Raw genomic sequence first — 25630 nt, 5'->3', positions numbered from 1 at the left:
TTTTTAGATCTCAATGTCTTCTTTTATAAAATGCAAGTCACCAGACTAAAGGATGAGTAGAGATGAGGATGATGCCCTTGAAGTTCCCCTCAGTTTAATATACTTTAGATCGATTTCTTCCTGATTCTAGGCCCCTTTCCTCCCTTTTCATAGAGCATCTGTGTTCCTTTAAAATGTAAAATCTTCTCCCAGCCTCTTTTCAGTTTTACCACCAGGAAAGGTCTGTCTTAAGGATGTGGGAACCAAGCCTTTGAAGTGTAATCCTCAAGAAAAAATGGTGCCTTTTTCTGCTAGTCTCTGTACCAATTAGTAAACACAAGTGGTCTAATTAAACTGACCCATCACCTATGTAAGCGCCTCTAGCATCTTTCTCTCATGCACTTACAGACTGTCCTGTCTGTGTTTCTGCAGGGCTGAGTTTAGTTTCTCTCTCCTACTCCAAGAGTCTTGACCTCACTGGATTAGTTATGGGTAAAGTCTTTCTTGCCTGTTTAACTCATCAGGGACAATTTTTCTTTTACAGGGACCCTGAACAGGAGAATTTTTTCCTCCTGAATCCAGGAAAATGTCTCCAGAAACCAGGGATCAGAGTTCAGTGGAACTCTGAACTAAAACTTCTGAAATAACGAGGGAAAGAATATCCAGAATGCATTAGTATAGTGATGAACATTAACACAAAGAAGAGGAAGTGATGGAAAGATGACATGTCTTGCATTGGCTCCAGAGATATCCCAGGGCACAGACCAGCAAGGTGACAACAGCAAGGATACCCTTGCAACCAGAAAACAAGATGCCAGGTCATGTTGATTTTGTGAAAACCAAGCAGAAGGTGCTCTTACTTTTCCAGAGCAGCTATTTCTCAAGCTGGGTTTGTAGACAACCCATCTGTGCTTGGACAGACTTCTCCTGTGATCTTGATGCAGCCAGTCGAGAAGCCCTGCTCTGACATCAAGAAGGAAGGACGGTAGTCAAACAGCATGGTGTGGCCAGTGTGGAAACAGAGGTAACCCACTTATTTCTCAACCCCATGTCCACAGCAGCAGTATCTACAGTAGCCAAGACATGGATGCAGCCAAAATGTCCACCAGTGGATGAATGGCTAAAGAAGATGTGGTACATTTACAACATAATATTACTCAGCTACACAAAAGAAGGAAATAAAGTCATTTGCAACTACATGGATGGACCTAGAGATGATCATACTAAGTGAAATAAGCCAGAAAGGCAAATATCCTATGATATCACTTATATGTGGACTCTAAAAAAATGATACAGATGAACTTATTTATAAAACAGAAGCAGACTTACAGACTTTGAAAACAAGCTTACAGTTCCCAAAGGGGGATAAGGGGACAGTGATAAATGAGGAGGCTGGGATTAACAGATGCACACTACTATATAAAAATAGATAACCAACAAAGACCTACTGTATAGCACAGGGAATTCTACTCAACACTCCGTAATAATCTATATGGGAAAAGAATCTGAAAAAGAAAGGATATGTGTGTCTCTGCAATTAAACCACTTTAATTAAACACCTGAAACTAACACAATATTTTAAACTATACCCCAATATAAAATAAAAACTCCCCCAAACAACCAACCAAAAAAAACACAGACACACACAACATGGTGTGGCCAGCGTGGAAAGAGAGAGATGACATGGTATTCTTAATTCTCACCCATTGCCACTACCAAGACAGAATGGGGCTGCAGCCATTCAAGTCCTCTTCCCCATGAGGATGTGCTGAAATCAGCTGTCTCCACAGACCTTCGCTGGACCCCTGGTAACTGACCATGGCTGCGCTCAGGGCAGAGGGTACAAGAGGGGAAATGCAGACCAGATCTCAAGAGGATGTGCTTGCACATTTGACTTCAGTAACATGCTTTTCCCAAAATGTAGAAAACTCTGTTTCCCATCTGGAAAGCATCTTATTATTATCTATTTGAAGCTAGAACCTATGTAATTAGAGGAGGAGCAGAAGCACTTAAATATCATAACCCCAGACTGAGTTTCAAAAAGGTCAAGAGAGCTTGCCATTCCACTGTGAACAATAAAGTAAAAAAAAAAAAGAAAACAAAAACAAAACTGGAAACCTGGAACGATTCTGAAGCTCCATGACAGCCAATTGACAGCTTTGCTTCGTGAAACCATCTTGGGAGATTCTAAGTTTGTTTTGACATCCTATCTTGATCTCCTGTAATTTTTTTTTTTTCTTGCCATTCCTATACCTTGACAGGCTTTCAAATGGAGATGCTTAGGTGAAAAGAAAAAAAAAAAAAAGTCTGAAGCACTTACAGCTTCTAATCATTCTTCAAAGAACATGGCATTTTAGCATTCTTGAAGTGTTTTAAATGTTTCCAAAGAGGTCTGCTTTGGAGATGACTGGTGGTTGGTGCGTGGAGAAGAACGATTAATTTGAAAATCTTAAGTGCTCTTTGGGTGTGCTGGAATTTTTAAGTGCACCATTTAAGGTACTTGGTTTCTGCATTTGAAGGAGATTTAAAACTATTTAACCTTTCTTAGTTTACAAGAGCTCAAGTGTACCACAGTGGATTTTCTTGACTCCAGTTGCTGCAGTAGTGGGGTATAAGAGCAATTAATCATAGGAAGAAACCAAGAATTCACCAAATGGCAAATAAAAATGCCAGCAGGCCCCACCTGACTCTTTCCAAGAAGCAGGGGTGGGTGGTGTGTGTGTGTGTGTGTGTGTGTGTGTGTGTGTGTGTGTAAAGTAGTGACTGAGACTAAATGCTATTAATTTTCTGCCTATATAGGAAAACACAAGATAATTTCTTAGGAAGCACTTGTCAACAACATAATTATGTTAAGCCATTAGCATAATGAGCCGAGATTTCACAAAGAGTCTCTGAGCAGTTGTGAGAAGCTTGGTTGGGAATGTATTCACCGTGGAGAAAAGCATGTGTTTTTTAACCTCTGGTTGGTGTTGTCCATTCACCATTCCCCTGGGGTCCTGGCCTCCCACTCTCCACACCCTGGATCCGTGTATCCTGACCTCCAGATGCATTACTGGACCACAACTCTCAACTCTCAACCCTAGCTGGGAGTCAGGGCCTCCAAACTTCCAAGGCAAAATGAAAACCAAAGGAAAATAATTCCATGCTAACATCGCAAACTTAAAAGTTCATGGAGGGCTCCTGAATGGTCACTCAGTCAGCTTCCGGGGATTTTCTCAAGTTTTTTGATTGTGGCCATTTGAAAATAATTTGAAAATGATGGTGAGGGATAGTTGTGAGACAGAAGAGCTAGAAACAGCAGACCATGAGGGATATCTCTTAGACTGCTATGAATCCCATGGTGTTATGCGTCCATCAGTGTGAAGTTGTTTCAGGTTAATGGTTCTCCTAGATTTTTCATCATTGTGCATGTGTCAAAGACTGTGCGTGCAAACCTAAACCAGCTCTATCAGAAGATCACTATAAACTTGTAAGAAAAAAAAATAGGAAAACGTAAAGCGATGCACGCACCTAGCTACTTGGAAATGAAAACTTTCTGAGGCTCTTTTTCCTTAACTGCAAAACATTAAAAAGAAATAATAAAAATAAGCAATAATTAGTGTTTATTGAAGGCTAGCATGATTGGAATATCTTTGTATATATTATTAATCTTTACAATAACTTGCAATATAGGTACGATGATTAGACTAATTATGAGATTATTTCTCAAATGAGGAAACAAATAAGTTCAGTAACTTACCCCAGATCACACTGAAGTGTTAGTTGCTCAGTCATGTCTGACTTTTTGCGGCCCCATGGACACTCTGTCCACGGAATTTCCCAGGCAAGAATCCTGGAGTGGGTTGCCATTTCCTCCTTCAGGAGATCTTTCCAACCCAGGAATGAAACCTGGGGCAGATTCTTTACTGTCTGAGCCATATACTAAGAGTTTACCAGAGCAAGAACTGAAACAATTAATATAATTATCTGACAATGTAGTTTTAAAGAATAAATCATAATATTAAATGCAAAAAACAGCCAACCTTGGTCAAATACTTGGCTTGTGCAGGTGCCTCAGTAACTGATTTTATATAAATGATCAAATTTAAAATTACAACAGTTCACCGAGGGAAGTGAGAATGACATTCTATTATCACTTACATTTTACAGATAAGGAAACTGAGGATAAGAACTGGGTTCAATCAAGAACCCCAGGCACACGACTCGCGACAACACTATGGTTATTTCAATGGCAACTCCTGACTTTTTGGCTAACCCAGTGATTAATAACATTCACCTCATCATCATGGGCTTCTCTGGTGGCTCAGACAGTAAAGAGAATCCACCTGCAATGTGGGAGACCTGGGCTCGATCCCTGGGTTGGGAAGATCCCTTGGAGGAGGGCATGGCAACCCACTCCAGTATTCTTGCCTGGAGAATTCCCGTAGACAGAGGAGCCTGGAGGGCTACAGTCCATGGGATCACAAAGAGTCGAACACGACTGAGTGACTCAGCACAGAATATCGTCTTTAGTTAAGGGAACTCAGAGAGTGCGCTGACCATACAGCTGGGATGGAAGCCGGAAACTATCGCGGCACATAAACCCATTCAGTACTAACTACCTGCTTTGGACAGCTTCCCGGTACTCCTGCTACTGGACGTGCTGTCAGCCCTGCTGAGCACCGTGATGCCCCCGAAACTCGCCGTCTTGGTCATGGCCAGCTTGAGGTTGCGGTTGGAGCTGTCAGAGTCTGTGCTGCTCCAGGCCCTCTGGTGGTCAGACCACTTGAGTTCATTTTCCGAGCTGCTTTGCCTGCTTCCCGAAGTTCTTCCTGAGCCATCTCGGTTGCCCCTGGAGCACGGCCACCAGAAAGATGCATGGGACAACATTAGATGCTGTGAGCAGGACGGACACCGAGTGGGGTGGTTCTTGTAAGTATCATCTACGCAAGAGCCTTCTTGTCAACCCTTCCTAGGGCACCTGCTGCCTCCAGGGACACCGCGGACGCCTCACTGATGTACACACAGTAACACGCCACACAGAACGCTCATGTTACACACAGAAAAACCAACTGAGAAACGTCACAAAATCCCTCTGCCAGTGAAGGGGAAACGAGAACAACAGGATATAAAATATAATTGGTAACTTCTCTCACGCAGAGGGGAGAGGGGGGTACATTCTCTGGACCCAAATCAATCGTGAATCAATGTTTGAGAGCAATTATGATGTTGAATGAACCTAAAAGCAACTCCCACTGAAAAAAGAGCTCTTTCTTTTGACCATTAAGTAATTGGACCATAGAAAAACGGAACACACAGTTCCAAAGAAGCCATTTACTAATTTAGTTTCTAACTTCATGAGAGATATAGATCTGCATTTATTAAGGCTTTGGCAGATGGCACAGAAATCACAGGAATTCCTCTATTAACCTATGGTGAGAATTCTGCCCGGTGAGTTTAACCTTCATGGGCAGAGGAAAGAGCCCTTTATCCCTTTCACATAGAAAAACGTGTGATAATAACAACAACAGTGCAAACACTACACTGACATGAGACTTTCCAAAGAGATCAATGGAAATAACAAAATAGCTCCATAGGTGAAATGACACATTTGTTCAAAATTCAAATAGAAAAAGACTGAATTTACTGGAAGAGATCCAATAGCCAGAAGTCAATTTTGAAGACTTGAGAGCCTTTCTCAGCAGTGTGCAAAGCTGCATGTATTTTACAGAGGAATCTGATGAAATTTGCATTTTCATTGGTTTCCAATTGCTTAAAGAATAACTTGGTTACTGTTTTCAAAGCCTTTTCTGCAGTTGGAAATTATGGATCATCAAAATATTCTAAGATTCTCATGGACTATAAATAAGTAAAGAGGACAAAAACCATGGGCAGTACATATAACCCCTAATTTCATATCACTGTGCGATGTGACATATATCTTGATCTAAACCTCTAAGATGTGAACAGTAGCTTTATTAATATTCTTCTAAAGACAATCATGGACTGTTGAGATGCTAAAAGTACAAAGATCTGACTGAAACACTCACCCACCATCATGTACAGAAGGCATACAGAAAATTTCAGATTTTGCCTTAACTTTTTCTTTCATTTCGTGAAAACTTAAGAAGGTCAATGAATCCAAGAGATAATAAAAACAAAACAGCTAGTTTGTCATGAAGATTTTGCACAGTGAAGGGAGGAAATGCAACAGAAAACTCACAAAACAAAGCACTCAGTGCCCCGCTCTCTTCTCTGAATGTTCTCTTACAAACATCCTCTCTGTGTTCAGTACCTCAGCGGTGGGCTAGTTTTAGAAACGAGGACTGTTAAGGAAGACTATTTTATGAGTAGGAAGTATCAGACACTCACCAAGAGCCAGGTGACTTTAATTCCTAAACACCTATGAAATTCAAGTAGCCCAGAGGAGACTGAGTAGAGAAAATCTGATTATTTCCCTTTCAATCTCTAAATTCGGCTTCAATCTTTGCTCATATAATTCTGATTAATTTGACCCACTCTTGACAAAGCCCAACTAAAGTTTTATTTAGCAACAGTGAATGTACCAGGGATGTGACAATAATCTCACTTGTCGCTAATATAGACTATTTATCATAGGAAGAGATCTGAGGTGGTCCTTAGCATACAGGATGTGTCAGAAGGCAACTCTCCAAACGGGGGTGATCTTCACTAATTCTGCTTCAATTATTCTCTCCATATCAACTCTTCACCTCCCTGGGAGGAATTCAGACTTCCTCTAAATGCCAGGATGGCTGAGCCTCTCTCTGCAGAGGAGGTGTCGGCCACCATTCCTCAGAGCATTTTGGCATGTTTCAAAAACCCTGGGTAGCTCTTCTAAGACTCATTTCATCCCCTGGCCAAAAAGGCAACCTAAGATTTCCTTAACTTCTACCTTCACTCCACTGGCTCAAATCCTTAACCCAAGTTAAGATCTGTACACTTATTTTAAAAATGGAATTTAACTTTTTGCTTTAGAGAGATTTAAAATGATCAATTTATGGTCTCTAGATACTGATACCCTGAAATCATCTTTTTTACTGCTCTATCCATCTTTCACCTTAATACTGGCAGGGTAAGGTCCAGAGTTGAACTGCATATCTACTTGGGTGTGGGATCATAGGTATTATATCCACAAGTGCCTTCCCATCACTCCTAAGTGCAGTCCTGATTCCCTTCTAACTGGGAATCAGGAAGATGATGATAATGTGATATCTGGTTATCAAGAGGCGCTGGCCCTCTTGTGTATAACTATATAGAATGTGACCCCAGACTAGTCAGAGAGCAGGTACTCTAAGTTCTACTTCTGTGCTGAGTAATGTAACTGGTAATTTTTATTTTCCTTCATGTCTGAACACTGCTTTTTTTTTTTTTTAAACAAAGTTAGGTATGATGTAGACTTTGAATTACTTTCATCAGTGTGTGGATTGCTTTGTACTAAGTCACATTCCTGAGTTTCTGTGCTTGGAAATTTTGGTGGGTTATAGCATCTATACTTGCGATGGCTGACCTTAATAGAAGGTAGTTCTGGCTAGGGACCCAGTTTTGGGGCTATCTTTGCAACCCCATGTACTGTCCATGGAATTCTCCAGACCAGAATACTGGAGTGGGTAGCCTTTCCCTTCTTCAGGGGATCTTCCCAACCCAGGTCTCCTGCACTGCAGGTGGATTCTGTACCAGCTGAGCCACAAGGGAAGCCCCCAAACTAAATGCCTCTAGGTCAAGAATTGTATCCCTACTGGTCTCAACAAACCAAGCCATGGTGTGGGACTGCATGAGCACTGGTAAATCACAGGCTTTTCCTGGGCTTTCAAGGGAAAAAAATTCAAGGTTATTTTCTTAATCTTCAAGTATGAAAATAAACTGTCTAATGATACAAGAGAAAGGTGTTAGAGATGTTGTTCAACCTAGAAAAGTAAAAGCTTAAAAAAAAATAGATCCTGTTTTTTGTTTCTGCCACAGTGTACAGAGAAGAAATGAACTTTTCTGATGTTGGGGTCATAAGTTCAGATTTACAGCAAAAAGATATATTCAAAGTCCAGAATCCATTTATTTATTTATTGGTATTTTCTTCCTTCTAAGTGGTCAATAACTTTTATTGTTTGATTTGTTTTGCCTTCCCTAATAGTCATAGAAACACTAACATATTAAATATATGTGTGAGGTATTCAATATACACACACATATATAATCATATTATTTACATATATATATATACACATATATAGAGAGAGAGAGCACAGTATATCCACTTCCCTACAATGGATGCTAGAGATACTTTTAATAAAGTGATGAGAGAATGGCTATAAGACCCTTTAGTTCTCTGGCACTCTCTAGCCTTGTATAAAACTTTATATATGTTTACATAAAACTTTATATATGTTTATATAATTACATATATATTATATATGAAACTATATGTATCTATTAGAAATACACACATTCCCCTTACCCTACACAGATCTAGATTTTATGTAATTCAATATAATTGGAGACAATCCCATATCTTTCTTTAGAAATAAAATCTGTGCTTGAAAAAATGTTGTTTGAAATATCATGATGGATAGTAGTGGCTAAAAATCAACTACTCAAATAGTTATCCTGGATTTGTATTCTAGTATTGGGAACATATACACAATTGCAACCTGCCAGAGAAATATTAATTCAGTGTAATTTAGCAAAGTTGATTTGGGAATGTAAAGTCGGTGTACTCCCAAAGTCACCCCCAGAGAAAAACCCAGATAATCAGAGGAAGAACCCTACAAGACTACAGACCAAGCCGTGGTTTGCCAATCCTGTATCTTACAGGCCCCAATAAAGCTTCAAAGCTAGCTCGGTAACAAGCTTTACAAAGAAATAACCAAACATATTGCCTTTCATGAACAGAGATAGTTTACACTAATACACTTATAGTCAACATTGATTCCAGCACATAATCTGAAAACACAGTTTTAAAAAAGGAAACCATACCAACCGAAAGAGCTGTCTTTTCTTATAGGTCTCACTGCATATGTTACTGTCTTCCAAGAGCCTACTGGAAATGAAAAACATGGTTTTTATGATATGAAATCTGAGGGTACTAAATGCCCTATGTCAAATGGATGTGAACCCACCATAGCACACCTGTCTTGCAGATCAACCCCATAGGCTATGGTTTATTTGCCTGATGTTGAATTTTGCCCCTATAAATGAATGGCAGCCTGATTTGTCCATATCCTAGGATTAAGGCACTGATCCTAGACAAGGGAGAAAGAAGGGAAGAAAAGACAGAGGGAATGGGAGAGGAGAGGAGAATCAAAGTAACTAACACAGATATAAAAGATATTTAAGTAACTGAATGTGTCAGTTGTGATTTTTCTCTGGATAATATTAAAATTATTCTTTATTTTTGGGGCATAGTGAAATATGACCTTTCAAAGGCAGGTACTCAAGAAATACATTTATTTTTGTAGAGAATCTACTCAGATTTTTGCTTCTGGGACTGTCAAGACTTCTTAACATATGCAATGAGTATTAGTGACCAATTATATGAATATAATCCAATTTGAATATTAGGGACACAAGTGCACTAGTGGTCTTTTTATACAAAACACAAATAAATGATTACGATTAGGGAGTAAGCAGGGAAAATGACTGGCCAGAAGATTAGGGAACGAGGGTCCTACTAAATGGAATTCTAAATGCTTATTTCATCTTCTGGGTAAGGACAGAGAATTTTGGCCTCAGAATCATACCTAAGATGCTAAAACTCAGGGATTCTGAATTTACTGTAAATACAGAATATTTGTTGAAATCTGTATGGATTTTTGAGGATGCTTTTAGACATCTTGTAAAGACTTGCTCACTACTCTCATCTCTTTTTCTACAAGAGGTTGTTCAATTGAGGGTAGTTACTTGAAGAGTTCTAACTGCTAATATGAATGATAGCATTTTTTAAACCAATCCTCTCTAATGTTCAAATTTTCGAAGTAATGGAATTTAATCAAATAGCCTCTGTTTTAATCAATTTTATAGGGGTGCCTATTAAGCCAACACCTGAAATGAAATTAACCATCCCTTTTAAAATGGAAACTGTATTTCCAATCCAAATTGCCCATTGTGATGTATTTTATTGTGATCAGTGCAGCTAATGTGGAATTCCTTAATTCCCCTTGAAGATATGCAATTAAACCAATGGAGCATTTTAATATCTATATCAGCTTAGAACTATTTTTAGAAGGTACATGCTAAATTTGAAAACTTCTGCTCTTATACACAAGACTTTGTATAAATGTTTTAACCCATTCATGTCATAACCATCCCTTCCCCTACTAACACCCAGCCAGGTACACTCTACAAACTAGATCAGTTTAGATAACTTTTCCAAGTTAGGCCTTTTATGAAAACCAGTAGATTATTTAGAATGAGAAACATAAGACAAAATTATTCAAATTATTACCTGTGTAGCTACATACAATGAAGGGGCACATGAAGTGGCCGATAATACCATATACACACGTGATTTTAGCAGCCTATTCAATAAGCCAATGAAACTGCAAGTTCCTGTCTCAACAGTTATACTTTTTAATGCCTGGGGAAGGTAACAGAATTATATCTTTGTTAGGACCAGAAGTTGAGACTTTAAATAAGGAAACTGTTGAAAGTTATGTTTGAAAATAACTGAGAGGACTTTTTTCCTAAATTAAATAGCTTCTGGATATGCTAAATAACATATATGTGAGCATATATATGTGTGCATGCATAGATATATGTATTTATACATATATTCAAGCACACACTTATATATGGCATATATATATATATGAATAAACAAGACACACATGACAGACTCTGTTCTTCTAAAGACATGAAAAAGCAAATTTCATTTTACCTGTTTTCCACAAAGAGGCTTTCCTGGGAGCAAACTGACTGAAAAACAAACAAACAAAAAAAGGCATTGGATCAGAAGTTCAGGATACGCTGAGGGAGCCCAAATCCTGGCCTGATTTTCAAACTATTTTTTCCTCCAAGAGGAAAAAAATTAAGAAAACTGTGCAGCGTTTTTAGAGAAAAAAAAAAAAGGAAGAAAAACAAAAAGGTTAGAGTTATAAGTGTCAACTTTCCCATCATGGTGTCTCCAGGTTTCAAAGAGATTTAGCCCAGTCAACATCAAGTCGGAAGAAGAGAGGTGCTGTGAGCGAAGTGCGGCAGACGCCTGTGAGCTGCAGGCCCTGAGCCAGCGGCTCCTCAGGGGCGCCGGCCCCAGCCGCCATCTTGGACCGGAGGCCCAGGGTGGATGAAGGCAGCGCTCGCAGACGTGGCACCCTCCGCCTGAGGATGGGCGCGCTGTGAAACCACAGTCCTGCAGCTAGCATCTGGCCCCGATGAACTCTCACAACGTAAACACAAGGCCCGTGAGACTCTCAGAACTGAAGAGATGTCCTCAACCAATGCCGGCGGGGAGTTAGCAAGGAGGGAGGGAGGGAGGAGCTCGGAAAACAAGTGAGAACAAAATGAAGCTCATCGGGAAAGAATGGCAAACCCATCTAATACATCTTAGCTTTTCACACACAAAAAACCCAGTCACTTTCCTTTTAGCTTCCGTTCTCTAGTATTCATGTCTCTGCTATCTTGAGTTTAATACACAAGGTAGGGAAGATAAAATTCCCGTTATCATTAGGTGCTGGGGAAAGGCGGATCAAATTAAATTTTAACAAGCAAAAAGAGAAGTATTAACAAAATATGGTACAACAGTCGTAAAATACAACTGTGCTTAGGAACTAACATAAAACCGTTTTCAAAGCACTAAGATTTTAACCGCAAACACAGATAACATATGTGTGGATTTTCTAAATAATGAGTAAGTTCCCCTCCTAAAGGGATCAAAAATATGCTCATTTTTAAGAGAAAATAACATAAAAATTAAGAAATAATAATGACCTTTCAATATAGAATTTTTGAATTAAAAATGCTATTAATGTAACCACCTCTCAGAGGCGAGCAGGATGTTGGTTTCTTGCTACATTTTACCAGAGAGATCATTTCTTTCCATAAGCTGAAGGACTAGATTTGGGCATAATGTCCTTTTCTCAGTGGTCTGAGCATTTTAATGAGGGCATCTCTAGAATCACTTCTGTTTTAACCCCTATGCATTTAACATGCATCCTGAAGATGAAGTGTGCAAAAAGTTTGTTTAACAAAAGGCAACCACAGCCAATTAAGCCACAGGCTTTTCAGAAAAATACCTTTAAAGTACTTTGATATTTAATTTTATAAAGGGAAACAAATACAGATGATGTGCCCCTGACATTATTCCTAGGAGGATCTCTTTAGAGAAAGCTAAATATCCCATTGTTTGTACTTCCTTTAGTTGGGTTTCCCAACCAGTTTGAGTCAAGTCTAAGCCAAGTCTTGGTATATGAACAAAGTGAGACTATGCCAGATATCCACGATGAATTTAATACTTTGCTACGTCTCAGTTCTTGAGATTGGAAAGAGGTCAATTACATTTAGGATGTTCTGGCTGATTCTGAATAACTGAGACTTGACTATGTCTTTGAAGGAGCTATCAAAGACATTTTGACCTCTTCGGACTTGTTCGTCTAATAGCATTTGGTAAGGGAAGCAGCCCAAGCTCTTTGAACTAAAAACTAAGACACATGCAAATTAAAGATGATGCTCTCTAAAAACCCATCTCCAGAGCATCTTCCTGATTTTTGTGGAAAGGTCCTAAAAAAAAAAAAAAAAAAAAAAAAAACCATCTCATCATCCATCCACTACACTTTTCATAAAGACAAAGACAATTATGGGTTATGATTCAGTAACTGATGAAAATGTATATGCGTGCATGCGCGCATGTGTGTGTGTTAAAAGAAGCATTAATAACTTACAAATTTTAATAGCAGAGAAAGATAAAATTATCACAGTAATTAAGCCCAGCATTCAGAGCTGTGAGGTATATGCATTCTCAGATATAAACATAAAGGGCTTTTTTGAAAAGGAGAAAAATGTTTTTGCCTAATGGGTTATAGAATTCTCTTCCACATGCTACCCCCAAGCCAGGTGGTACCTCACACCCTCGTCATCAGCTCCCCATGAAGAAAACCAAAGATAAATCTTCCTTGAATCCCTATTTACACATAAATATCCTTCAAAAATTACCCCCTAGGCAAAACAGGTCCTTCTCAAATATATTGCTTTATCTACTTTATCTACCTTCCTAAAGGAAGCAATATCACGTAGGATTAATCATAAAATAAGTTGACATGCTTGCCAAAAAGAAAGAAGAGTTATATTTCAAATATTTCTGACTTCAAAAGTACACTTGTTTATTATTTGAGAACTAAATTGCTGTGTGCTCTGAATTAAACATTTTAGTTCTCAAATAACAGATGAATTGGTCTTATTTCAAGATACCCAAATTCTCAAACTATATTTGAAAAGCCTTTTCTAGAAAACCCCCAAATCTGTGTATTTTGATTGTGCACCTATGTACAAAAGCACACACGCACACACATACATGCATCCCTTAGCCATCAAGATACATTTGTAAAATATTCAAGAACACTTCTAATTTTAAAAGAAATTTGGGTTTTGCTTAAGTATATACATGAGGAAGTATTTTTCAATAAATGCCTATTGTAACTTCAAGTAGAAAAAATAATCCTACTTAAGTATATCGACATTTGAACCTGTTTGAACTACTCTACGACTTAATAACTGGCAAAGGAAGCTGGTTTTATTACCTCTGTTTTTAAATTATGTGGGTGCTAAATTAAAGACCAGCTTGAAAAAATTATATGTCTATAACTTAATTTCCTTATGCTGGATTCCTTGCATTTGTTTTATAAATGAGTTAATACACTTATTATCTTGTGTACCTTAACAATTTGGGTAGTAATGATCATTTGGGAATCTGGAATTATACAGATAAAGGCTCCCTAGGGGGTCCTGTCTTTATGTTACCGTATGTATTCGAGAAAGTTCATATTGCTGCTGTGCCCTTGAGTTTGTGTTTAACAGAGAATATGGTAATATCCTGTTAATACAGGGTGGCCCCCAGGGACCCTTGCCTGTGTGGTACCATCCAGGTGCGGCAGAGCTGGTCTGTGTGTCTGAAAGAATACAGCAGAAGGGAATATGTGTCACTTCCAAGATCAGCTTATAGTACAGCGGCTTCCATCTGGGACCCTTTTTCTTTTCCTCTCAGATCACTTGCTCCAGGGAAAGCTAGTTGCCATGTGTGAGGACACCTGCAAGCCTACAGAGAGCCCCAGCTCACTATGTGAGAACTGAGACCTCTAGCTGACAGCCAGTCAAGAACTGAGGGCTGGCGATACGTGAGTGATTCCTGGAGTAGAAGACCACTGCACCAAATCTGCAGATGACTCCAGCCCAAACTGACAGCCCGACTGCAGCCTCAAGAGAGACCACGAAACAGTCACTCAGCAAAGCCACTCCCACATTCCTGAGCTCTGCAAACTGTGAGATGAGAAGCTTTTTGTTTCCCTTTTTTAAACTGCCAAATTTGGGGACCACCAGTAGCATGACTGCATTGTGTCTACAAGAGCTATCAGACAAGGGAGAGAGACATTTGGCATTTTATTTCCCTCTAGGACAGTGGCTCATGGTTGTTCAAGTGTCATGAAAACTTATAATATGATAAACACTAGAGAGTTTATCCTTAGAAAAATGCACATATGCTCGTGAATGTAATATTTTACAGGTGATAACAAGGATTTTCAGTCAGCTCTGAAGCCCTTCATGAGTACACTCTGGGTTGTTTTTGTCACGCTTAGTCACTCAGTCATGTCTGATTCTGCAATTCCATGGACTGTAGCCTGCCAGGCTCCTCTGTCCATGGAATTTTCCAGGCAAGAATACTGAAGTGGGTTGCAATACCCTTCTCCAGGGAAATCAGTTGGATTTGATCCCAACCCAGGGATCAAACCAACGTCTTGGGCATCTCCTACATTGGTAGGCAGATTCTTCCCCTGAGTCACCTGGGAAGCTCTCTGAGTACAGAAAGCCAATTAAAAAAATCTACCGCCCTAGGAGATCAAGTGAAAATCAGCATCAGAAACGTGCCAGTTTCCCACCTGAATTAGTAAAACCAGAAGTGGTGGCCACCAGAGAGTCTATCAAAGGTGTTTACACCTCCTCTCCACAAGGAGAAGCAGCTACAGCATTGCAGAGAAGGCTGAAGAAATATTTCATGGAATAAAAGGGCTATGACAACAGCTTTGCATTCAGGCTGTCTCACATTTAGGTCTGCTTTTACTTGTTAAAAAAAATAATAATACAGCATGTGGCCACAGAGGCTTTAAACAGGAACCCTTGCCTCCAATCTTCAGCCTGGAACCCAGGTTCCTTACTCTTAAATCTCCTGAACAAGGATGTGAGGAAATGCAGTGTGGACTAGGAGTCAGGCTGACCCCTCCTCCCTTCGATGACCTCCTATGGGCCCGAGAATACAAAAATGAAGGATGGCAGGATAAGTGTCACCCCCATCACAGGCACGCAGCAGTGATGCTAGTTGCTGTCGACTGGCTCTTGAGTGTCTGGCAATGTGACAAAGAAAAAGAGCATAATGTTTGTACATTATGTGGGTGACTACTCTTTGCTTTATAATGTAACAACTCATTCATAAACTATATGGCTTGCCAGAATTAGACTAAGAGGGAGAGTGTGTGTGTGTGTATGTGTGTGTGTGTGTGTGTGTGTGAGAGAGAGAGAGAGAGAGGGAGAGAGAGAAAAAGAGAATAGAGAATAAACTGTCTTTCAGAAAAATTTCTCATCTTGAAGGTCATCAGACAGGAATACTCTATCTCCAGTCCACGATAGGTTTATTACAGTATTATGACTAGAATAGAGCCTCTCATTACTGTGTTCTTGTATCCAGCAAACACAAGGAAAGGTCTACCACGTGTCAGACTGTCCTTTGCACCATCAAGAATTCTGACCATAATTAAAGGATTTTCTAGAATCTTCTAGAATTGTCCCTGGACATCATTCAACAATGGCTACCTAACCTCCTTCTCTCACACTCTCCTAATTTGCAAGCTTTGGACCAGGCTATTCAATTCAAAATTGCATTTTAATATATCTAAGAAAGGCAGAGAGGTTCTAGAGCAGATGACAGAAATCCACATGCATGTGAAAGAAGTGCAGAGTGTCATTTCCTCTGTAGTTCATATTAAAGTATTCAGCACAAGGTGGAAGATCAGGGAGGCTAGCTTGGGCTTAAAACCTCCGGGGATAGCAGGCCCCTTCCATGTTAAGCATGGATGCCTAGGTGTCTGCTGCTGCTAAGTCGCTTCAGTTGTGTCCAACTCTGTGCGACCCCGTAGATGGCAGCTCACCAGGCTCCCCCATCCCTGGAATTCTCCAGGCAAGAATACTGGAGTGGATTGCCATTGCCTTCTCCAATGCATGAAAGTGAAAAGTGAAAGTGAAGTCACTCAGTCCTGTCTGACTCTTCGCGACCCCATGGACTGCAGCCTACTAGGCTCCTCCGTCCATGGGATTTTCCAGGCAAGAGTACTGGAGTGGGGTGTCATCGCCTCCTCCGCCTAGGTGTCTAAATGGCTTTTAAAGGAACAAATCATGAGAACAAATCAAACAGGAGGTCAGATGCCCATGTGACTTAGTAAAGACAGAGGTGTTGGCCACAGAGAATCTACACAAAGGTGCTCCTGGCTATACCTCTGCAGAGGGAAAAACCCACAGCATTTTTTGGAGGCCGCCAAATGAGCTCATCATAGAAGAGAAAGCCTAGAGCAACAGCTTGTCCTTTCCATTCTGTTGCATCTAAATTCAGTTTTTTTTCACCTTTTAATTTGTATGGAATTTAATCACATTTAATTTTGGCCACAGTGAGCAAAAGAATTAAAAAAAAAAAAATCCCAACCACATTTTCTTTGTTGGGATATGAACAAAAGAAATTGTTTTCGGATCATTCCCTTGAAAATGGGTCACGGAACAAATTTTATCTGAAAATGGGGTGGGGGAGGGGATGAGTATCTTTATTTACCTTTGATATAACAAAGTGTCCATACTTGCTAAGAATGCAGGAAATTCTGTGTGTATATGCTCAATTGACTCTTCTCTTGCTTTGGAATTCTTTCTTCTGCACATTGTTGGTCTTAAGAAGAAAACCACTTGGTATCTGTTGGCTAATATAAATATGAAGAGACTTCTGCAAAGCTGGCAACCTCTCTCTGTACTTAGGGTCTATTTTATTGACCCCAAATAGGACCTCTATATTTGGGAACACACACACAAACCTCTGGCTATTTTTCCATCACTTCCCTGAACCAGGTCCTCTTCCAGAAGCACCTCTGGTCCGCTGCCCTTCGGCAGCTCCCTGCCTCCAGCTTCCCTCATTCCTATCAGCTTCCTGTCTGGGGAACGAGGCTGCCTTACTGCTGAGAGAGGGACCGCACTCAAGAGGCAATGAAAACAACTACTCACATCATGTGCAAATATTCTCTCCCTCACTCTCTGATACTCCTCTTCTCTCTCTTCAATTGATTTACTTCGTCTGTCATCTCTAAAAGGATGCATTCTGTTTTGCTGAACAGAAAAGAGAAATCAGGAGGGTTACCCAAGGTGAGCGGTTGGAAATCTGCAGTCAAGAAAAACTGTCAGCTGAGAGTAATAAATGTTCACTTAAATAAATGGGGCTTGACAAGTCTGACTCCCTCTGGTCCTGGAGGAAGTCGTGGTGGGTGATGTGTGTGGGGTGTGTGCCATGTGATGGCAGGGGTGCTGTTACTCCTGGCTGTTTCCTGGTTGGATGCAAATAGCTTGGTGTTTCTGGAAGGTAAGCTCTGAATGTGCCTCAGGTATTCAGCCCGTTTGCTATATGATGGGTTCTGTCTCCTTAGCAGAGATGTGATGCCCCAGGAGGAGGCAGAATGGTGGTGAAAAAAGAAGTGGCGAGTTCAAGGTGACCACGAGAATAAATGGCTTTGAAAACTTGTGGTCAGAGAAACAGAGCAGGAACGGGCAGAAAGGAAGGTGTGGATACCATTTCTCTGCACCCTAATTTGTGTTTTTATTTACTCAGCGACTTACTCTGTGAATTGCAGCTGGGATAAAAGGAGGAACTGAATTCAAAAAGACTGTCTGTGGATTAGGGTCAGTATCAAGTAAACTAACAATTCAAAGAACCCAGCATGAGGACTGCTCTTCTTCTGCCTTCTATTTGAGTCACTTCCTGTGTTCCTATTGCTTTTGCATCTTATCCCTGCCATTCCTCTCCCAAACGCCCTGCACTAACCACATCCATCCATCCATCCATTCAACAAACATCCACTAAGTACACGACATAGGCACATGTGTCAAAGTCAACTCAAGCCATGGTGTGGTTCGGGGGTGGTGGTGGGGGGAGGAGATGAGATACAAATGATGGACAGTTTTTTGTTGTGGCTTTTTTTAAAGAGTCAGAGATGCACATACTGGCTCACAGTGACTCACTGTAGGTGATTAAAATAATGACTTGAGTGTGATGCAGATTGTCTTACCTTTCAGCATTCTAAAGCAAAGTCATTTTCATAAAAGCTCTATTTTCATTGTCAGAGACAGGAAGCGTAATTGTAATGGCATTTGTATGACTTTCTATGGTTCTCCTTATCACTGAAAATGTGTTTTCTTTTGCCATTTAAGTTTTCTTCTTCATCACCCTGGAACCCACCCCCTCCACCCAGAGAAAAGTCTCTCTAGCCTTGTCGAGTTCTCCTGAATAAAGTTATTCTAGAACAATGTAATGTTTTTGTCACAAGCAAAAAACAGGGAAGGAGGAAGTTCTGTTACAGTTCGTGCAAAACAAGCAAACAACTGACATGGAAGTTAAGACATGGGAAGGGGTGGGGGACTACAACATAAACTCGATTCTTTGTTGCGAAGACTTATTTTGGGAGAGTTTGCAAAATCCACCTGGCCTCACCATAACAAGGTTTGCTGTTTACAGCTACATCAGTTGGTCAGCGGTCCGTATTGACAATCCAGCGCAATGTGTGCACAACGGAAGGACAAAGCTGTAGGGAGGGGAACGACTGCCAGAGTTACACAGACGCCTGGAAATGCAACTGACAAAGCTCTTCCCATCAGCTCAGAGCCTGCGGCACCCCGACCCCCCCAAGGCATGCAGCAGAGCCTGCGCCAAGCACCACCCATGCAGCCCAACACAGAGCCAGCGCTGAAGCAACCATGACGTGGTCTTCTGCTACCCACCGAATGCCAAAGGGGGAGGTAGGGGAGGGGGACAGGAGGTTGGGGGGGGGGTTCTTTTCAGAGGCAGGGGAGATTTGGGGGGGGGGGGAGCAGGGACAACAGAAGAACGACAAGAACATCAGGCAGCCCACCTTCCAAAACAACAACGTCAGCCACTCTCAAACTTGAGAACCAACCTGAGTGTCTTCTTTATCAATACTAGAGTTATCTCGCTTCAAGATAAACCGCTTCTGGGATTCTTCACCTTTTTCATCTTTTAAATGTTCACAAAACCTTTGCTCTGGTCTGCCAGCAAAGTAAAACATATCAATAAAAAAAGTTTTTTCCCCTGTTTAAAGTTATTTCTTAGTGTTCTTTTTTTCCCCCACAGTGGCATTCAAGAAAAAGTTTACACATGGTTTTGATACTAGAATTGCTGGCAATATATGGAGGTAATACTATGTCACTTCACATGTGTCGTTACGATACCTTTGCTTTGTTTGGAATTCAGTCTTGTTTGCTGCATGCTGTTCACCATGGTGGAAGTTAAAACAAAATTTTAAAGGTCTGAAAATATATAGTGTGCATTTTCTATTTTCTATAGTTATTTTGACCTCTGTCACTCCTGAATTTCATTAAGTCCCCACCTTTATTCTCTATATATGTTTAGAATTTGGGATTACTACATTAAACCTAGGAGAATACTTCCTATTATATTTTCCCTTTCGAGAGCTTCTGAATGTGCAGTGAGAGAGGGCTGTCTATGAATTATTTCCATCTTTCTTTAATGACAGATGCTCTGGAATCTGGCTCCAGCAGACTGACATCCTTGACCATGTCTTGTAAATCAGTTCAGTAACTTGGGGAAACTGGAGATGTTTAGCTTAAACAACTTAATGCCTGATTAGCATGGGAAAAATGCTCGAAGCAGTTACATGATATTGATTCGTCAATTGATTTTTTTAAAGATCCTCTTAATCACCTTGTATTATTACAGGAAAGGGCTCCACCACCCTGTTCATTTCCCACCAGCGTCCCTGCATACCAGAGAACTTGGTGAATGGCTTGTGCTTGGGTTAATCACAGAGGAAGTGCTAAAATGTCCCTCTCTAGTACAGAAGCAGTTGTAACTGATGGCTCTCAAAGGTGCCCCTCAGGTCTATGTATTACTTCTGAAGCCAGGTGGGTTTTCTGTGCATCCCTGGGTTCAGTATGCATTCAGTCATCAGGAAGCCAAATCACTGCATCTGTTGTTTAATATGAGTGGCCAGTAATTAAGAGAATCTCATTGTTTCCTTATAGCTCCCAAATAAGCAAACACTTTAAAATCAAAGGAGCAGTTTAAGTGTATAATTCAAACCTTGTTGAGAAATATTGTCTCCTTAAGCACTCATGTATCAGTTATTATAATACTGGGGAGCAGACAAAACCAGAAAACTGAAATAATACCAGTTATAGCTTCTGGAATCATATGTAATCTCTGCATTCTTTCATTCAGTCTTTGCAATAAAACTTTGATGTAGGAGAAACAAATTTTTTTTTTTTTTTTTTGCCTGTTTTACAGATAAGGAAACTATCCCTCAAGTGACTCTTGACTCCAGTTTATATATTCTTCCACTAAGCCACAGGCATCCAACAGCCTGCTTACTTCCTTACAGAGAAGTGAACAGTCTCTTTCTGCTTTCATTGTACTCAGTCAGCGAGGGCCTCACACCTCAGGATAAAGCACAGAAAACCTGCATCATATCATCTTCAATATTAATGTAAATGTTATCCACCAGAATTAACATGGAATAAAATATAGCAATCTGAATGTGCGAATATGACATTTTAAGATCAGAGCACTAAGGAGACAGAGTAAATTTGCACTTTATAATGAAGAGATCATTGACAGTAAAGAAATTAAATATATTTTGGCGGAGCCCAGTCACAGGACCCTTCAATTACTTATAACACTATAAAGTCTGACAATATTATAATAGCATGAATAGCTACAGGCCACTGAAAATGAGAATTCTCCAGGAGTTTTTTAAAGCTTCCCAACATTTTTAACCACTCAGATATTGTTATGTACATATTTTTATGTAACAAGGAAAATTAAGATATTAACTTGAACACAAATGCTAATGGTAGCAATGCTAATTAATCTTCTAATAGCTCTGAGCTATGAACATCTGATAAACTCTAGTCAATGAAATGATTGGAGAACAGCTAAACACACAGATCTATCTATTGTATTTGTTGCTAATCATCTGTAAATGTTCATTTAGAAATGAAATGACACCCATGAACATAGGGTGAATTTGCTTCAGACTAAATTCTTCTTACGGAGAAGGAAACGGCAACCCACTCCAGTATTCTTGCCTGGAGAATCCCATGGACAGGGGAGCCCATGGGGCTAAAGTCCATAGGGTTGCAAAGAGTTGGACACGACTGAAGTGACTGAGCACACATGCAAAGTCCTGTTTCAGGAGAAAAATATTTAGAGTGAGATTTCAGCATACTAACCAGAGATGTAATGCAAGTTCCATGTGAGTAGAGATTTTGCTTTTTTAAATAGTGTATCCTTGGTGCCTAGAACCATGCCTGGCATTGGGAGGCATTTGGTTGGGTGAATAAATGACTCAGTGTATGAATGTATGAAAATTTAGCATAGCTGTATATAAGTCACAGTAACTCAGGGACAGATCAAAGAATCACTAAGATATCCAGTCATAAATTCATAAATGTTTAAATTGTAAAACAGAACAGGGTAGAGTTGGGTTAGTAGGAACATAAATTCAAATTCAGAACATTAGGAACATCTTTAAAAATCAGATTTATGTTTGACTGCAAGCTGACCAAAACTAATGGTGTCATTAAAGAAAAGGTTTTCACATTGGAGGAAAAGAGGTGGAAATGGGAATTTTAACTTTTTTAGTATGGGAACTTCTCAGTTTAAAGTGTCATTACAGTTACACAAGAGCTATTTAACCATTATTTTTGAAACTTCATTTGCATTTCTTCATAGCGCTGGCTTATTTTTATTTCACAGCAGGACATATTCAGGAAAAACACATCCATCACTTAAGTAGGGGTAGTCAAAGGAGCTTGTCTGAATCGATAATGTAAATATTATTGAGAGCAATGATATTTGTTACTCTGATATAAATTATGCAGAGGGCATCATCCACAACTGTTTTCAAAAAAATTTGTATTCAAACATTAGAAATTAATAGTACAAATAACTAATCATTTCTTGACTTACCAAAAATGTTTTGAAAGATTATAAAGTGACCATTTGAAGTTTGCATAAAAGGAATAAAATAAACATAATAAGATTTTCCCAGGTTGACTTTATAGAGACTTATCTAGAGGTAAGGAGTAATTTTCAGTTTAAACTCATGCAAACTGTAGTTTATGACCGAAACATTACATGTGGCTGCACTAAAAATTACCAGTAATGCACTATCAGATTAAAGCTTTTAAGAATCCTTTTAACCACTCATTTAACATCATAGCAATATTATTTCTTAGCCACAAAATGAATGAAACTACAGTAATATGGTATGGACCTTCATTTAAAGTGGTGATGAACTACTTTCAATGGATCAAGATGAAGATATAACTCTAAGAAAAACTCCTCAAAGCTGCAAAAGGTCACACTACTTATTAAATTAATGACAACTAGAGTTTACTATGTATCTCGTGGCCATGCATTATACATGCCTACATTATTTTTCCTGGAAGACTTTAGTCCATGAGTTATTTCTACTGTCTGTTTATCATTCCAAAAAGCAGAGAAAACAAATCTAATGTTTTTTCGTGATTAAAAAAAAAATATATTCCTCTTCTTAGGTTTAAAAAAAAGTGTTTTCCCACGATTCATAGCAGGTATCTACTGTGGCACTCATCGTTCATGTGTGGAGAACAACACTAGCATTTCCAGTCCGTCTTGGGATCCTCTAGTCAATCCCTTCAAAAGTTTGAATCAACTCCTCATTGTTCTTGATTAGACAGACAAAGCTCATGAACTGAGAGGGACTTCCGTGATGCCTCAGGTGGTGAAGAATCTGCCTGCCAATGCACAGGAGACGCGAGTTTGATCCCTAGGTCAGAAGATCCCCCAGAAGAGGAGGGCGTGGTAACCCACCCCAGTATTCTTGCCTGGAGAATCTCATGGACAGAGGAGCCTGGCCGGCTACAGTCATGGGGTCGCGCAGAGTTGGACATGACTTAGTGACTAAAAAACAACAGTGGCTGAGTGAAACACCATTGCATGAGACTATCAAACTGTCCTACTCAACTGGTTCCCGTTTTAGTTTTTTTCCTCACCTGAAGCTTAGAAAAAGATGAGCATGCTTTATTATGTTTTTTATCTTTTTGATCCAGAAGTATTTTCAGTGCTTTATTCTCACTGCCAGTTTCTTGAAACCAGATATATTACTTTTCTTCCAAGCAGTTCAGCTTAATCACTCCCCGCTTCCTCCCCCAACATATACACAAAGGGAAGAATTCAATTCTGCTAGACGCAGAGGAGCAGCAAGGGACATCTTTGAATTTCATCCTGAATAATGGAAAGATGATCATCAACATGCATACATCTTAACAAAGAAACGTGGCTGTGCATAACAGGATGAAATGTTTTATGTGTAACACATTCGTTGAAAATATTTTAATAGTCAAACACATTAGAGAAGTCTAAGTGGCCCTGTTCCCTTTACATGGGAAAATATTCAATTACAACATTGACAACCGATGTGTGTGTGTGTGTGTGTGTGTGTGTGCGCGCTCAGTTGCGTCACACTCTGCGACCCCATGGACTGTAGCCTGCCAGACTCCTCTGTCCATGGGATTATCCAGGCAAGAATACTGGAGTGGGTTGCCATGACCTCCTCCAGGCACTTCCTGACCCAGGGATTGGACCCATGTCTCCTTCATCTCCTGCATTGGCAGGTGGATTCTTCTGCTGGGACACCTGGGGAAGCACATTGACAATTGATACTTCTTATTTATAAAAGAAAGTCCTACATTCTTCTTTACATATTTTATAATTTCTGCTTTCATCTTGTCCTTTTGATTCACTTTGAAATGAGACCACACCTTACAAATTCAGTATTCTAGCATTTAAGTCTGGAAACCAAACACCTTCAACCAACAAACTACAACTTCTCTTTCTCTGTACCTCAGTTCCATTTTTCCTAGAGCCATAGTGATACGCTCACAGCCTCTCCAGTAGCAGAAACCCTTAAGATTAACAAAGACACAGGAACGACACCACGAAGATTCATTGTAAACAGGCTCTGGCCTTCAACTTCCACCAAGGTACAAGTGCTAACATGACTGCTCCTCCTCAACGTGGATCTAGAAGCAACGAAGGGAGCCTGCAGAAACTCGGCCTATTTCTGCTGCCTACAGGAGGCCAAGCTGCAGATGGAATGAACCAAGTCACCATAATCTGTCTCCCTTCAAAACTACCATACATATAGGAAAATACCCTATGTAGTATTTATAGTATATAGATACTATAAATAGTTCATGTTTAGTGAACCTTCCTCTAAACTGCTGCAAACTGTGAAATACAGATAATGTCTTTACACACTTATACGCCTAGGCTGGCAATTACATACCATGTATTCACACACACATGCACACAGTCCTGATCAAAATGTTCCTGGCTCCTCCAATAAACTCTGAATAGGAAGAAGATGGATCTGATGTATATGTACTTCTGTGGAAAGTATGGAATGTCTGAGAAATGCTTGGCACTTGAAAGAATTAAGAAAATGGGTCTTATCTCAGCTCTAAGTTTTGGCAGGACAGTTTTTAATCCAGTGTGTTCTGTGGTTTTGGAGTTTTGCATCACAGTTTTAGTATTCATCTTGGTATTAACATTAACTGAGTTCTCTGTTTACTTTTTAAAAATTAAATGTAAATTAGGATTTTGTAAAAAAAAAAAAAAAGAAAGAAAGAAAAGAACAAGCAAAAAACAAATACAGTGGGTCTGGTCTCAGTGAAAGGATAGTGTTTGGTTTGCTTCTTGATTTTATCATCATTTGGGGTATTGATTCTGTTCATGTTAGTTCTTGTTCTCCAAACCTCAATCATGGCTGAGTGACAGGAGTGGTGGATTTCAGGCTTGATCTTTTGTGAAGAGACCAGATAAGATCAAGACATGAATCTCAGCCTAGCTGAGAGCTAGTTAGCTAGATACTTGGAAATTATTTTTAATGAATACAAAAGCTCTTTTTAAAAAAGTTATATTCGAGATATTAACATTATAGAAGGTAGGTGCATGTTTCATTCCAAAATTAAACAGTAAATTATACATTCAATACTCAGAGGCCCATAAATAATTTTACATTGGGAAAGGAACATAACACAGTTTATTTTCTCTCCTCAACGACGTATGTCTTTCTCACCTACAGACCCTGGTGTTGTCTGAGGTATTTGAGGAAAACAATATGAGAAAACACATTGG

At 39.7% G+C, this 25630-nt stretch overlaps 1 protein-coding gene across 15 annotated transcripts in view; it reads right to left on the bottom strand.

The window, feature by feature from the left end:
- The window catches only part of ARPP21 (cAMP regulated phosphoprotein 21), a 158016-nt gene that overhangs the window by 70083 nt on the left and 62303 nt on the right, over window positions 1-25630 (bottom strand). For 7 of the 15 annotated variants that reach the window (XM_065932953.1, XM_065932960.1, XM_065932964.1 and 4 more), the window contains exons 10-14: window positions 19368-19476; window positions 17428-17529; window positions 10847-10884; window positions 8951-9010; window positions 4578-4810 (exon numbers count right to left, since the gene is read on the bottom strand). In XM_065932953.1, coding sequence (XP_065789025.1) covers window positions 4578-4810; window positions 8951-9010; window positions 10847-10884; window positions 17428-17529; window positions 19368-19476 — 542 coding nt within the window. The remainder of the gene's footprint in view (window positions 1-4577; window positions 4811-8950; window positions 9011-10846; window positions 10885-17427; window positions 17530-19367; window positions 19477-25630) is intronic. The other 8 variants (XM_065932957.1, XM_065932966.1, XM_065932958.1 and 5 more) reach the window with 7 other exon arrangements.

The sequence above is a fragment of the Muntiacus reevesi genome, chromosome 4, assembly GCF_963930625.1.
Source record: "Muntiacus reevesi chromosome 4, mMunRee1.1, whole genome shotgun sequence".
NCBI classification, from domain to species: Eukaryota; Metazoa; Chordata; class Mammalia; order Artiodactyla; family Cervidae; genus Muntiacus; species Muntiacus reevesi.
This window is presented reverse-complemented; position numbering and strand designations above follow the sequence as displayed.